Source organism: Aspergillus flavus, chromosome 2 (assembly GCF_009017415.1).
Source record: "Aspergillus flavus chromosome 2, complete sequence".
In the NCBI taxonomy this organism is placed as follows: Eukaryota; Fungi; Ascomycota; class Eurotiomycetes; order Eurotiales; family Aspergillaceae; genus Aspergillus; species Aspergillus flavus.
Genome location: NC_092409.1, coordinates 4802073 through 4815351, shown reverse-complemented (window position 1 = coordinate 4815351; position 13279 = coordinate 4802073). Strand labels below are relative to the sequence as shown.

General features: G+C 49.1%; 4 protein-coding genes across 4 annotated transcripts; 3 read left to right on the top strand and 1 right to left on the bottom strand.

Annotated features, from left to right (window-relative positions):
• Positions 1–1163: 1163 nt before the first annotated feature.
• On the top strand, positions 1164–3316 carry F9C07_1322601 (acid phosphatase). Its single transcript, XM_041290146.2, has 4 exons — positions 1164–1328; positions 1401–1977; positions 2150–2985; positions 3053–3316. Exons 2-4 carry the CDS (start codon positions 1966–1968, stop codon positions 3120–3122), a joined length of 918 nt encoding a protein of 305 aa, XP_041143372.1. The 5' UTR covers positions 1164–1328; positions 1401–1965; the 3' UTR covers positions 3123–3316.
• Positions 3317–3509: 193 nt separating this feature from the next.
• Positions 3510–5103, bottom strand: F9C07_2213 (maintenance of telomere capping protein 1; the record flags this gene model as incomplete). Its single annotated transcript, XM_041290132.1, has 2 exons — positions 3510–4483; positions 4539–5103. The coding sequence occupies 2 exons, from the start codon at positions 5101–5103 to the stop codon at positions 3510–3512; spliced, it is 1539 nt and encodes a 512-aa protein (XP_041143371.1).
• A 1813-nt stretch (positions 5104–6916) lies between these two features.
• F9C07_2214 (4-carboxymuconolactone decarboxylase family protein) lies at positions 6917–7474 on the top strand (the record flags this gene model as incomplete). The annotated part of the gene is made up of 1 exon (XM_041284922.1): positions 6917–7474. One exon carries the CDS (start codon positions 6917–6919, stop codon positions 7472–7474), a length of 558 nt encoding a protein of 185 aa, XP_041143370.1.
• Positions 7475–9832: 2358 nt separating this feature from the next.
• On the top strand, positions 9833–12067 carry F9C07_2215 (uncharacterized protein; the record flags this gene model as incomplete). Its single annotated transcript, XM_041284921.1, has 1 exon — positions 9833–12067. One exon carries the CDS (start codon positions 9833–9835, stop codon positions 12065–12067), a length of 2235 nt encoding a protein of 744 aa, XP_041143369.1.
• Positions 12068–13279: the final 1212 nt, after the last annotated feature.

The window sequence follows — 13279 nt, the reverse complement described above, 5'->3', positions numbered from 1 at the left end:
CACAGTACTAGTCAGACTGGCTAGTCCAGTAGGTTGACTGGACTCCATCTGCTACTATAATCTAAATTTCTTTTTTAATTTCTGTACCACCGCTGCATCCGACTGATCCGCATCCTCTTTCTGGTTGGTTGGTTCGATAGCGAGGCCAAAGAAGCCACTAGTTTATCGAGACTAGAGCGCATTGAGGAGGGCCTTAAAGATGACAAGACTGGGATTACGCGACGGAATCATCTCATGGAAAACGAGGAATGGTGGAACGGGGCGTTCGGTGTCCGTCGTGCATTGCCCCATGTGCCCTTGGTTCGGCTTTCTGACTCGCGCATCCAAACCCTGACCCGCTATCGTGGTTGGAAATGCAACAAAAAGAAAAAAAGAAAAAAAAAAAAAAAAAAGAATAAGAAAAGGAATCAACAACCGATTATCATTGTTTGAACAACACTAAGTAAAATCATCTGCAGTCAGTCAATCATGAACAGGGATCACGCTATTCTAGAAGGACCCTTTCTGGTGTCCTCTTGGGATGGGTCCACAAGGTTTCAACCTCAGCCTATTTTAGATGATCATGATCCTCTTTCCACCGGGTCCAAAGTCGCCTCACGATGCGAGAACAAAGTAAAGGACAAACAAAATTAACACATTGCATATACCGTACACATGGCAATAACTCCCACTGCGGAGGAGTAATAAAATAAGGTCCACGTGAACCTTCCAGTTCGCCCAGGAAGATTGATATATATCTAGAAAAGTATCCCTGCAATTGATATAGTTTAATATCTCTCTCTGTCTACCCAGAGAAAAGATGATGGGGAGGCTTGTTGAACTCAATCACTGGCTAAGAAAACTCTGACTTCGAATCCAGCGTCTCCTGATTTTCTCCTGAAGCAAAACCTGGATCCTCACTCGGTGGATATCAATGAATCATTAAACGTCGCTTCCAAGGTCTCCAGGCGCTAGACCTATCCAGGAAGGCATCACACGAACGCTGAAGCCCTTAACAGACGCCAATATGCATTCATGCATATAGCCCTTAACAGTCAATTATAAGTATTCTGGGGCAGGGAGGGCGCTTGTTGGCCAAATCATATCTTATCACTGATTGCTGCATCCCCAAGAATGTACATACAGTACTCCGTACCGCAATTGAGATCGGACTAGTGATGTGAGACAAGATCTCAAGAAGAACACAACGCCCGGCGAACAAACCCTAGAAGGACACAAAAGATGTGTCCCTTCCGGGTCGAGTCCATATCAGTCTAGCATTGTGTATCGCATATATACCGTCGATTGTGCTGACAATCCCCATCTGGAACAAAGGACGATATGCAGGAGTATATAAACATCACCCAACCCGGCCCCTCTCCCACGTCACCTGATGGTTCTGAGACAGAGTCTTCCGATAGAGACCATCTGACCATTCGAGAATTTCCATTGCCGCGGCTCTGATTAGTTTTCCAGCTGCTCACTAACCGTTATTTGCGGACGGTGACATTGTCGTTCTCCACGAGTGCGATGGACTCTTCACCGCAGCCTCTTTTTGGGATACCCGTGGTCTGGTTCTGTACCCCTGCGTACGGTAATCTTTCGCTATTCATCTAGTTATATGTGTCCCTCTGGGTGGTACGGTCTCGGTCATGACCAAGATACCATACCACATTCCGAGATGGAACTCCCCGCAGCTCCAACATCTTCACCGTGACCACTTTGGAGACTACTTTCCCCGGTATGTCTTCGGTAGTAGTCGGGGTATGCAGTAATGAAAAATGGCCCTCCAGGCTCAATTCTTATCCAGCAGAGTCTGCCCTATAAATACTATGCGCATGCCAACGCGGAACCAGAAGAAGAAGATCCAAAGCTGTTCAAGAATTGTAGTTCCAAAAAGAAGCTCCGACGGAATCCCGATTTCATCACCACTTTTTTCCTCCCTCCGCCAAGCCCTATAGATCGACAGACCAAACTACCTTCAACATGCATATCTTGGTATGGAACTTTTAACCTTGTCGCCTTTCCCCCCCCAATGGCTCACCCCCGTCACAAGACCACTGCGGACAAATCATTGAAAAGAAAAAAGATTCAATGCAACCAACCCAAACCGGAGAGCAAATAGGACAAGAAACTAACCAGAACCCCCCGCGGATGTGCAAGAAAATAGGTGGTGAACGATGATGGACCGCCCTCGAAGCGTCTCTCGCCCTACATTCGCCCATTCGTCAACGCCCTCCAAGACGCAGGCCACCTGGTCTCCGTAGCCATTCCCGCCGCCTCGCGATCCTGGATCGGCAAAGCCCACCTGATAGAAGCCTCCCTGAAGGCAACCTACGTACCCCCCTCTGCCTTCCGGGACGACGGAACGTGGGATGAAACTGCCGACTCCGCAGACACCGAGACCCAGCCCGAATGGGTGGTCATCCGAAACGGCACCCCGGCCAGCTGCGTCCAATTGGGCCTGTTCAACCTCTTCCAGGATCGTCCCCCCGTCGATCTAGTCATCTCCGGCCCGAACCATGGTCGCAATGCCTCGACCGTATACAATCTCTCGTCTGGAACGGTCGGTGGCGCCCTCGAGGCGGCCACCTGCAGCAAGCGCGCCATCGCCATCTCCTTCGGAAGTAAAGATCCCCAGCCGGATGAGATTATCCGCGCAGCGGCGAGACATGCCGTGAAGGTTGTCAATTACCTGTACGAGCATTGGCATGCGGATGTTGAGCTATATAATCTGAACGTGCCGATGCGGGAGGACGTGGAGAGCAGACCTGTGCGCTGGACGGAGGCCTTGCCCTACTACTGGCCGCGGGGTTGTATGTATGGAGAAGTGACCGCGGACAAGAAGGTGAATGGACACACTGAGACCGCCGTCAACGGGACGAGCGGGTCACATTTCAAGGAGATTGATTTTACCTGGGCTGCGGAGTTATCGGAGATGAAGAAGACACTGCAGTCGAGTCGGGAGGGGACGGATGCGCATACGGTGTTGAATGGTGATACAAGGTATGACATTGATCTTCCCGCTTTTCTTCTGTGAGAGTGACTTTGGATAAGAGCTGACTTGTCTTAGTGTTACGGCTCTTCGTGCCAATTTCTGGCATGTCCCTGATCTGGAGGGGCCGATTAATCTTGATGATTGATATGAGGATTGAACAAAAATGAGATGATGAGATAACTAGATACCCGCGAAGACTCTCGTTCGGCTTATAGCGCCAGAGACTTCACTGTTGGATTCAATCATTGCATTGGGAGAACGTCCGGCTGTCGCATATATGCTTTTGTTGCATCGCTTGATGATTTTTATACATAATTGGGACCGGGAGCTCGGTGAGGAATATGTACGCCTTAGGCGGCAAATGTATTTGCAAATTAGTTCTGGTGGGCATGACTGTATTAAGGAAACGCAGACAAACAACACAGAAGAACAAGGAAGAAAACGGCATTAGAGTATCATCTGATCGTGGTCTTTAATAATAGCACTCGCAAGTAGAACAACTGGAAGAAGACAGGTATGGAACGAAACAACCCTAGAGCGCCCGCGCCACCTCTCCTGCACCGCTTTCCACGACTGAAGCCTGCTCAGCACGCATCTTGCCCTTTCCAGCTCCCGCCTCACCAACACCCATTCTCCGAGCGACATAGCGTTGCGCCACAACACCGATAGCTAAAGTGAGCGCTTCTTCGATCCATTCAGCAGCCCATTCACGAGGGTCGACGCCGCCACTTTCAATGATCTCAGCAATGTCTTCCGGAACAGGGGCTCGGTGCCACATGTCATCGGCTGTAGTGTCTTCAGTGGCTGGGACAGCTGCATCAAGCCAGTCGATCCATTTCTGTGGGACAGCCTGGGAGATGGTGTGGAAGGCGATGCCGTGAATGGGGTCATGGAGGTAGAGAGCGAAGGTCACTTCCTCTTCTGTAGCGCTGGGGACATCAACCACGCCCGGCGGGGTCTGGTCGGTGGTTGGGCCAGCCTGGAACTGCTCGGTGGAGGAGGATTGGCTGATAGCCTGGATGGCAAGGAAAATATCACTGCTCCGGACGGGGTTGGATTCGCTGAGAACCTGGCTAGCTTGTTTCGCAGCTTCTTCAACTCCACCCTTTGCAGAGAAGAACTCGGTAGCGTAAGACTCTGCGCTTGCACGAGCGAGCTTGCTGGCCTCAACAGAGCCACGCACAGCCGAGATACTGCGAGGGGTTCCAGGCAGCACTGTGCGCCACCACGGGCCATCGCGCCAGCCAGGGGTAGACTGACTACCTGTTATATCTAACCCCCGTTTTGGCGCAGATTCTTGACCCCGTTGAATCACAAGAAGATCCCCACCTTCTACCTGGGACATCACGCGAGCGAAGACAGCGTAAACAAGTGGATCAATGGCCGGGTAACCCGAGATGTCGTGAGTGACGTGGATTTGAAGGCGTTCATGGGACGAGATCGGGGGCGCAAGAGTGTGGATAAGATTGGTAAACGTAGGGATTGCCATGCTTCGAAGCTCACCACCTTGATAACATTCGTTAGCAGAAAATTGTGCTAGCTGTATACGGACGATACATACCGAAGTCTTTCAGAGCACCGACATTTCCTTTCACCTGCTGAGCCCATTTCTGTGCTTCTTCATTCTGTTGAATTTCCTTCACGGCCGCCTCGGCCTGCTTCATTGCAGCACTGGCGGTCGCAGTCGCAGTTGCGAAAAGGCCTCCCCACCATCCACCACCACCACCGCTTGAGGCGGGCTCTTTGGCTGCTGGTTTCTCGGTCTTGGATGGCTGTACATCCGTATCTTTGTTTACTGCAAATGAAACCCGGACACTCTCCGTGGACTTACGGGGCGCGGGTTTGTCCTCACTAGAACGTCCAGTTGAGGGGGTAGTTGCAGCAGGTTTAGGGGATTTGATGGCCGGCCTGGGCTCATTTGTCGATAGACGTGGGGTACCGGGTCCACTGCTAGGACGCTGGGAGGCTAGGTTATCAAGTTCGGCAAGAATATCGTCTTCAGTTTGCGCCGTGGTAGCTGTTGTAGCTGGCTTGGAGGTAGGCTGGTCCGCGGTCGAGTCGACCCCTAGGTCGTCAAATTGAGCGAGAAGCTCATCGCTGGTTGGTTTCGCGGACTTCGGAGGCATCTTGTGTCGCTAATTCTCGTTCTCACTACGAGTGAGTGTTTACCATCAGTTGAGAATTGGAGAGCGGAGACTGTATGGAGTTGGACTAAGTAATCTAGCGTATGCTCCCTGAGGGAATTCAGTGTTTTGGGCGGTGGAGACCTGATGACCTGTGCCAAGAAGCGTTAGCGTCCACTGTAAATACAGTTAGACTCGGTTGCATAGCAAATGCATATCATAATAAATCTTCCTGTCACTCCTGTGGAACATGCAGTTTATCTTTGTTTATTTACGCTTCACAGTCACTTCACATTGGTCGCTGGTGACCGTTTCGGGTCAAGTGTCTTAAGCAATATTTCATCATAGTAACCATACCGCATGATGGCATCGCCGCTGGCCATAGTTCCTCGGTGAAAGTGGTCGGTATGATAATGTGACCTATAGAGAACGAGAGTCATATAGGACCTGACTACATTAGAGTACAATCTTGAGAGTAGACAGATTTCATATAATTCTGATATCACGCCAGTAAGACGGCTGAATTCATTGCACCCCCTGATAGTGCTTTTAGTAGTAGGCTCAACCACGTACGAGTTCGAACGCCCCATCTTCCCATACGGTCAGACAAACAATTGAGAACGTTTCTTTGAGTATATGTATCAAAGTAGACCTCATTTAAAGTCACAGAACTCGTTATAGTATATCCTGTAGTCTGGTGAACCACAAACAAGCAAATATCCTAGGTCGTGTATTCATAATTGCCTCGACAACTTCCCCATAACTGAATCCTTGTGAAGTCGCATTTATCTGGGATTTAACAAGATACTCACCCTGTCACTATCTTGAAGCCACATGGCTCAGATGAGAAGTACACCGATTTTCGCGAGTAGAAAGTATGCTACTATCGGAGCAATAGACTCGTGAGCAATTTGAGATTAATCGACAAAAGTGAATGACTATAATCGAGGAGTATATCAGACTGTCACAAAACTAGCATTCGTCCATATCAACCCCAAATTGCCAAACTATTGACAGGAATCCAGAGGTCATTCCTCGCTGTACAATATTAGCACATCATGTAAGTGCCATTACCAGTATTTTTGGCAAGACGTTGGTTAGCATATATATTGGTGGATATATCCTTGAGCTTCATTTAAACTAAAAAGTTGTCTTCATTTCATGAGCTGACAATGACCATAAAAGATTCTAAGAGAACTTTGCTCCTGTGCTCAATAGAACTATAGCAGCTACTTTGTATGTACCCCTCGTTCCGGATTGATTGCGCAGCGAAGCGAAGCGTAGCAAACATTATATATAATGCAATCATCATCCTAGCAGCATGGCTTTCTTTTAGTAGACACGGAGCCCCTTGCTAGGAATTTAGGTGATAGAGAAGATCTTAGCCTGGTTTGTTACGAGTAAGTTAATTTATGATCACGTAAAAGTCGTATCCGGCAGCTGTTGATAACCGAAGGAGCTGTCTGCGGGGAGACTTTATAGTTCAACCCGCGGCTGCGGCTTCCATCCCGCGTACTTTTCCGCGACTCGTGGGGTACGACCAGACGATAAATGACTCGGCATAAATTGTGGTATCTTCCCATTTGCCTTAGCCTTTGACAAAATTAAAGACCTTTTTTTTCTTTGAACATAATCCCCGTATATTGTCTTGGTCAAGGGCACCGCTTCTATTCGTCAGAGAAGGTTAGTATACCCATTCTAGATTAGTTGATTAATCCAAACTCACTTTTCGATAGTCAAACAAGACAACCATCTTCCGCTTCCCTATCCTTAGTAGCCCGAAGAACTACAGCTACTAAGTAGAATTCTTTTCGACATGCGTCTTCCATATGTCCCCAACCCGCCCCCTACTACTACTCCCGAAGAGGCAGATATCCTCAATCGGGTGCAGACCCGACGCGGTGAAAAGGGCTTAATACCTCTCGATCTCGCCCTTTTGCATTCATTCCCAGTTGCCGATGGGTGGAATTCGTTCATTGGGGCTATCCGAACCCGCACTAGCCTCTCCCAAGCTATTCGTGAACTGATCATCTGCCGCATCGCTGTGATCAACGGAGCCTGGTTCGAATGGGATCAACACTCACCCTTGCTCATGGAGGGTGGATGTAGTGCAGAAGCGGTGGAGGTCGTTCGTGATGCTCAGGCTGATATCCCCCAGAAAGTACAAGAGAAGGTGCTAAGTCCCGAGGAGGCAGCGGTGCTGAAGTATACTGACGCCATGACAAAAACTGTTACTGTGCCCGAGGATGTGTTTCAAGAATTGAAAGGACTTTACAATGATCGAGAGGTTGTGGAGATCACTGCTACCGCAGCAGCTTATAACTGTGTTAGTCGATTTCTGGTTGCACTGGATGTTGGAGAGAAAAACCATTAATGGACCACATGATGTTTTGTACATATGAATACAGTAACGACGCACCGAGATACTGCATTTTCCTATGAGTAATTTCCACTGCTCGCCTGTGGATTGCGTATGTAACTTGCAGTTTTTTGACATCAGCACTACTCAGCATCTCTTCCAATCAATGAGCATGAATTTTATTTTTATTGAGTTGAATATGCTATAAATCCTAAGTCAAGAAGTAGAGGTCGAATTATGGAGTAACTTATGTTGTGATTACCGAATGCAGATATGATGTCAAAGCTCAGTATCATAGATTACAGAACCGAATAGAATTACAGCCTTTCGCTGTCCATTGAGAAACATTGCAGGGCAGATAATAATTGGCAGGGTCTGTGAAACGTCCATTGATACAGGGAGCTATTGATAGCCTCCAATGATATTATCTTTATTCTTTGTGAGACCCCGATGGCCCTTAGAATCAGGTGGAAGATACCAAACAACTAGGATTGACCATCGGGATGTTGGTTTTCTCTTGTTCGAGAGACAGCTGAGGTACGTGTACAGTACTTTCAAAGGAAAAGCCAGATTGGGACCTGTGCCCATACATTAAATTACAGACAGGTAACAAGACAACTATACAGTGGCTCGGATTGGTTGAATAGCACTATGTAATGCGGCTAGGCGGAAGATCTGTCCGGAGGCGATTTTTTTCCGGAGGCCCATCATAATCGACTTTCCCACGGTGGGTCCGGCCAGGTAAAATAAGGTATGAAATATGGCACTACCGTACTGGAGTAAAATAGGGCCTTCAGGCTTAACCATGCCCGTCGATGCTTTGACCAGGTCAGGTTAGGTAGGTAATTAATTTCCGTACCACGCATACCGTATGGTACTAATAGTAAATTCACTACCTTACCTCCTATTGTATACAGAGAAGAGGTTTGTTGCTGTCGGGCTGTTAGTAGGGTCATTTTTTTCATCTGCCATCTTTCACTACAACACTACGCGGCATCTCTTCCTTTCCTCCTACTTGAATACTATATCCTCTCCCACTGTTATCCTTTGTGTTTTCCCTCGATATCCCCCTCTGTGCGCGTCAAGTTCTCTTGTCTCTTCCCATTTCTCTTCTTCCGTCTGTCTACCAACCTCTCGTCAGACGTTCATACTTCCTCTACTACTACTTGACAACAACTACTCCATCTTGGCCTGTACAACGTCCTTCCATCCAGGAACGTTTACTCTAAACAGCTTGTTCCACCGTCTATTACTTCAATCTCTTCTTCATCACTGATCATCTGCGCTTTGTCCTCTACTGTACCCGTCGCTTTTCTTCTCTTTCACGAGCGTAATTGGAAGCAAAACTTGCTTATTCGCTCAAGATTTACCACTTCGACAGCCTCATGCTGCATGTTACCGGCAGAGGATTTCTCTAAAGGCTTCCAATTTCCCCTTCTATCACGTCTTGACTTGTGCTTTGTCACGCTCGGAGACCCTTTGGTTATTTCGGTTTCGCCCGTGGTTCAGAGCATAGTCTTTTTTTTTTCCCTCATTTTATTTTTCTGCATACCCGCCCGAATTCCTTACCGCGACAAAGTTCTACTTTGCGGACATCTAAAATTACTACACTACTCCGAAGTCGCCAATTTGTCCTTCATCATCAACTCTACACCTTATCTTTTCCGGCATCCTTTTTGTTCTGCCTTGCGCGTGGTTGGCACTATACCGAGTCTACTCTGCCTACCGGCTCGGCGTTCGACTTTTCCCTTTCAAGAAGGCAAGACTACGACTTCAATTTACTACTATCCCTGGCAGCCGTTCGCGACCAACCCGCAGACTTGCAAGCTACTGTAGACCCAAACAATCTCTTCGTCGTCAACTTGTCCAACACCACACGCAATCCCCACACCCCTTATTATTTCTGTCCGTATTTTCTACATACGGCTTCTTTACTTCTTCAGTTCGAAAGGTATGTTACATTCCGCGTATTTGGCCGGCAATACTCTAGTCTGGCCACCAGAAGTACCTACTTCGAACCTTTACTCAGTTTTTACCACTCTTATTTTCCCTGTTGAAAGGTCGCTTTTCTTCTAGCGGCCCACCTGTATGTTTTTTAACCTACCACACGTGGTTTTCTTTTCCTCCTCTACCATTGCACATGCTGCCCTCTGTTGTTCAAGATTGCGCTGCGCCGCACGTACTCCGGGTGTCTTGGCACCAGAAGCGAACTTTTTCAAACCAAGTTCTACTAACACGGTATACCTAGGCCCCATTCTCGGGTCTCCTGAAGAGTGAAAATTGCATCAACTCTCATCGTTGATACCGATTTTACATCTTGTTTCTTTAATATTTTACTCGGAATCGAGTTTTTCAAGTCATTTTATTTAAGCCATGGCTCCTGTCGCTCAAAGCGACGTTGACATGGACAGCCATACTTCGGACATGGCCAGCCACGACTCGCAGCTGCGCCGACAATTCTCCGAACCACTCCATGCCCATTCTACATCTACTCACTCACCATCCCCTTCACCCATGACCACTCCTAGAGCCAAGTGCGCATGGTGTGGGAAATTCTTCGAGTCCTCGGATGACGATCCATATTCTCAAAATGAGGCTCTTGAAGAACACATTGCTATGATGCATCCGCACATTGCCAAATTCTCTTTGTATGATGGCGTCGCTGATGAAGAGAAAGAAGAGACATATGACGTGGATGAACAGCATGGGGATGACACTGTACTCACAGCTCCTGCGTCAGAAGCAGACGAGGCTCCAGAGGCCGAAGAAGATGGTCTAATGGAAGCCGGTGATGATAGTGGGCATGAAGGTGGTGAAGCCATGGAAGGTTTCGACAACGAAAATGACCAGAACGACATTGACGGTCCTGAAGCCGAAGGTGACGGGGAAGGCCATGAAGGCGAGTCAGATCTTGCTCTTTTCAACCAACTCCATGAGTTCTCTCGCCAAGAGGACTCAGTGTCCTTAGACAAACGCATTCATAACCTCTGGAACCTCCATGAAATCAGCAAGTTTTCCGGAGGTTTTGAAGAAACATCGACCAACATCAGTGGAACCTGGATGAAAGTCTTCGATGACCCCAAACGTGTCAAGAAACGTGACACATCTGAATTACTAGTACGCCCAGAACCTTACAAAAGTTCTAAGAGTTCTAGAGGAGAATTCCTTGAAATTTCGCCTCTGGAAAATTTCTTAGTCCAACTTCGTGATCCAGAACTACGCTCAAGCGATGAGCTTTACGCCATAACCGAAAACATCGCCAATGTTCTGAAAGTATGGCAAGACGAGTACTTGGCCATCGAAAAGCTCTGCAAACACGCAACCCGACAAAATGTAAAGCCAACCAGCGATCCACGGAAGCTCGAAAGGCCCGAGGTCTATGAAGACAAGAAAGAGGCGATGCTCTATGGCTACAAGCATGAAACGAAAGAAGATAAAGTTCGCAACCAGAACCCCTTCGTTCAAGGTGGATTCAAGCCTACGCCAGCTCAGTTCAGAAAGATGACTGCCAAAGCTGGCCCGAACAACCCTAATCCTGACGGCTGGCCAACAATTATGAAATTCGGCGTTGAGCATGTTCCCAAATTCCAGAACCCTCCGCGAGAGGAGTTCGTCGGTAAGGCAACCCGCAAGCGCAAGGCCGCAGAGTTGGAAGCGGCGAACAAAGCCAACGAGACCGACGAGGCACTAAACGGTTCACCAGCGCCCATAGAGGAAGAGCCATTTGCCAAGCGGCGCACTCGCACCCGTCGTGCTGGGGAGCTGGATACTCAACCCGCAGGGTCTCCGGCCCCATCACGAGGCTCTTTTCGTGGCCGGGGCCGGGGTCGTGGGCGGGGAGCTGCACGAGGAATGTCTCGTGCGGGTTCTGAGGCTCCGCAGCCTGTGGCGCCCGTGGCGCCAGTTCGATCGTTTGGCCGTGGCCACGGCCGTGAGGTTGCAGCGTCCGCTGGGCCGTTACAATCACGTCCTGCAACGGCTCAGTTGGCGCCAATTGAACCGGCGCCCCGCGGAGATTCAGCAACTGCGACTCCTGTCAGCACTCAGGCAGGGGTTGCCCAGGACGAATTACTTGACCCAGCTGAAAAGGCTCGCCGCGAGAAGATCGCCAACTCCAAGAATCCAAAGCGGACAGAGGCCATGCTTAATCACTGGGCCCGGTTCAACCGGGAGGGCCGGACCCGTAACCCGAAACGTTCTAAAGCTCAGATTGAGGCCGATCGGGCGGCTGAAGCTGCCAGAAAGGCAGCCGAGCCTCCAAAGACTGTAGGGAAAAAGAAGAAATCGGATAGCCCAGTTTTTGGGGGACCCACGAGAGCCGACGGTCTTGCACCAGCACCCGGAATCCCTGGGCCGGGTGCGCTGGCGCCCGGCCCTCCCGGTCCACACCCTCAACTGGCACCAATGCCTCCAGCGCGGTCAATGGCGCCGTATGCACCCATCGATCCCCGGGCTGTAGCATCCTTCCCTCCGGCTCCCCATGGTCCTCACGGTCTCCAGCCGCCACCGCCGCCCCAACCCTACCGCACTCCATACCCCGAGCTTTACTTCCCGTATGGAGCGGCGGCTGCTGGACTGCCTCCCCCAGGCCATACACGGCCTGCATGAGGTTTGCCTGTTTTCCCTTCTTTTAACCTCCTTTCACATTTGTACAGCTTTGAATAACTTTTCTTTTGGGTGGAGAGATATGAACAATGTACACTTTGGATTTCGGTCAATATGTATTACCACCCCATGGCTTGAGCATCATACTTTAGCTTCTGAGCAACCGTGTCTTAATTACTGCTTTTGTTCCGCGGGTTGCATTGTCTTCTTGCTTAGCGTGTTGGGCCAGCAATCGGCGCAGGGAATTGGGTTGAGTTTTTTTTTTGTATAGTTTTGTGATTTTTGCTCGTTGTCGTCACTAGACAGCATTCGCCGGGTGACGGGTGGTACTTGTACGCTTACTTGTTTCTGTTTGGAGGAAACCTAGGTAAGGATGATATGGGGTCAATGTCTACAAGGGAAAAAAAAGCCTGAATAGGTTCATGTTGCTATGGGAATCAGATGTTCGGAATATCAAAATGAAAAAAAGTACAATTCGATTTAACCCCCCCCCCCCTTACCCCAAATCTTGCGAGTGATCGAACACCAACCTCACGGCCCCGCGTAGACTTAATATAGCAACTGCAGCCAGGACAATCAATGAGAAACCGTTGAGCAGGCAGTGCGTCGGATCCTTGCCGAAATAGATTGGCCAGCAAGGGATGCCTGCAGGGGCCTTACCTTGCTGGTAGTCCACGTGTTGCGGAGGTAAATTGGAGTACTTGAAGGGGGAAGACTGGATGGTTACCCGACACAGTATGCCGGTCTATCAAGCGTTGAGGAACCAGGATATCATAGTCAGAACGCTAGTCTGAGAGGAGGCAATGAAGAGAATGACTCGATAGGGACCTTCCCCATCAGGCCTAGAGGGCGGAAGAATCACGGAGAACTCAGTTCTACAGTAGTCGGAAGTCGCCCATCTAACCTAATATCGTAGATGGTGAAACAGTTCGCTACGGAGGCAACATCATCAATGCCGGGGGGGAAACAATGGAGAGGGGGCTTTTAGTTAACTTAGGTTTAAGACTAGTACAGGATGTCAGGATCTCAACCAATGCAACAGGGTCGATCATCATTACAGACAAAGTGGTCAGTTGTACTAGGGATCGATTGGGGAATTTCCGTCATGGCAGGGCCGACATCCGCCAAAATTCCAGGTGGAGGATCTTAAAAATTACCCAACTCAGTAATGGATATACAGGGCTGTCAATGCCAAGACTGGCCGTCGTGATTGGT

Bases quoted from the DNA above. Each gene is read 5' to 3' on its own strand.
- F9C07_1322601 (XM_041290146.2), top strand. The intron at 2,986-3,052 runs GTATGACATTGA...GACTTGTCTTAG, and splicing joins GTGTTGAATGGTGATACAAG to TGTTACGGCTCTTCGTGCCA.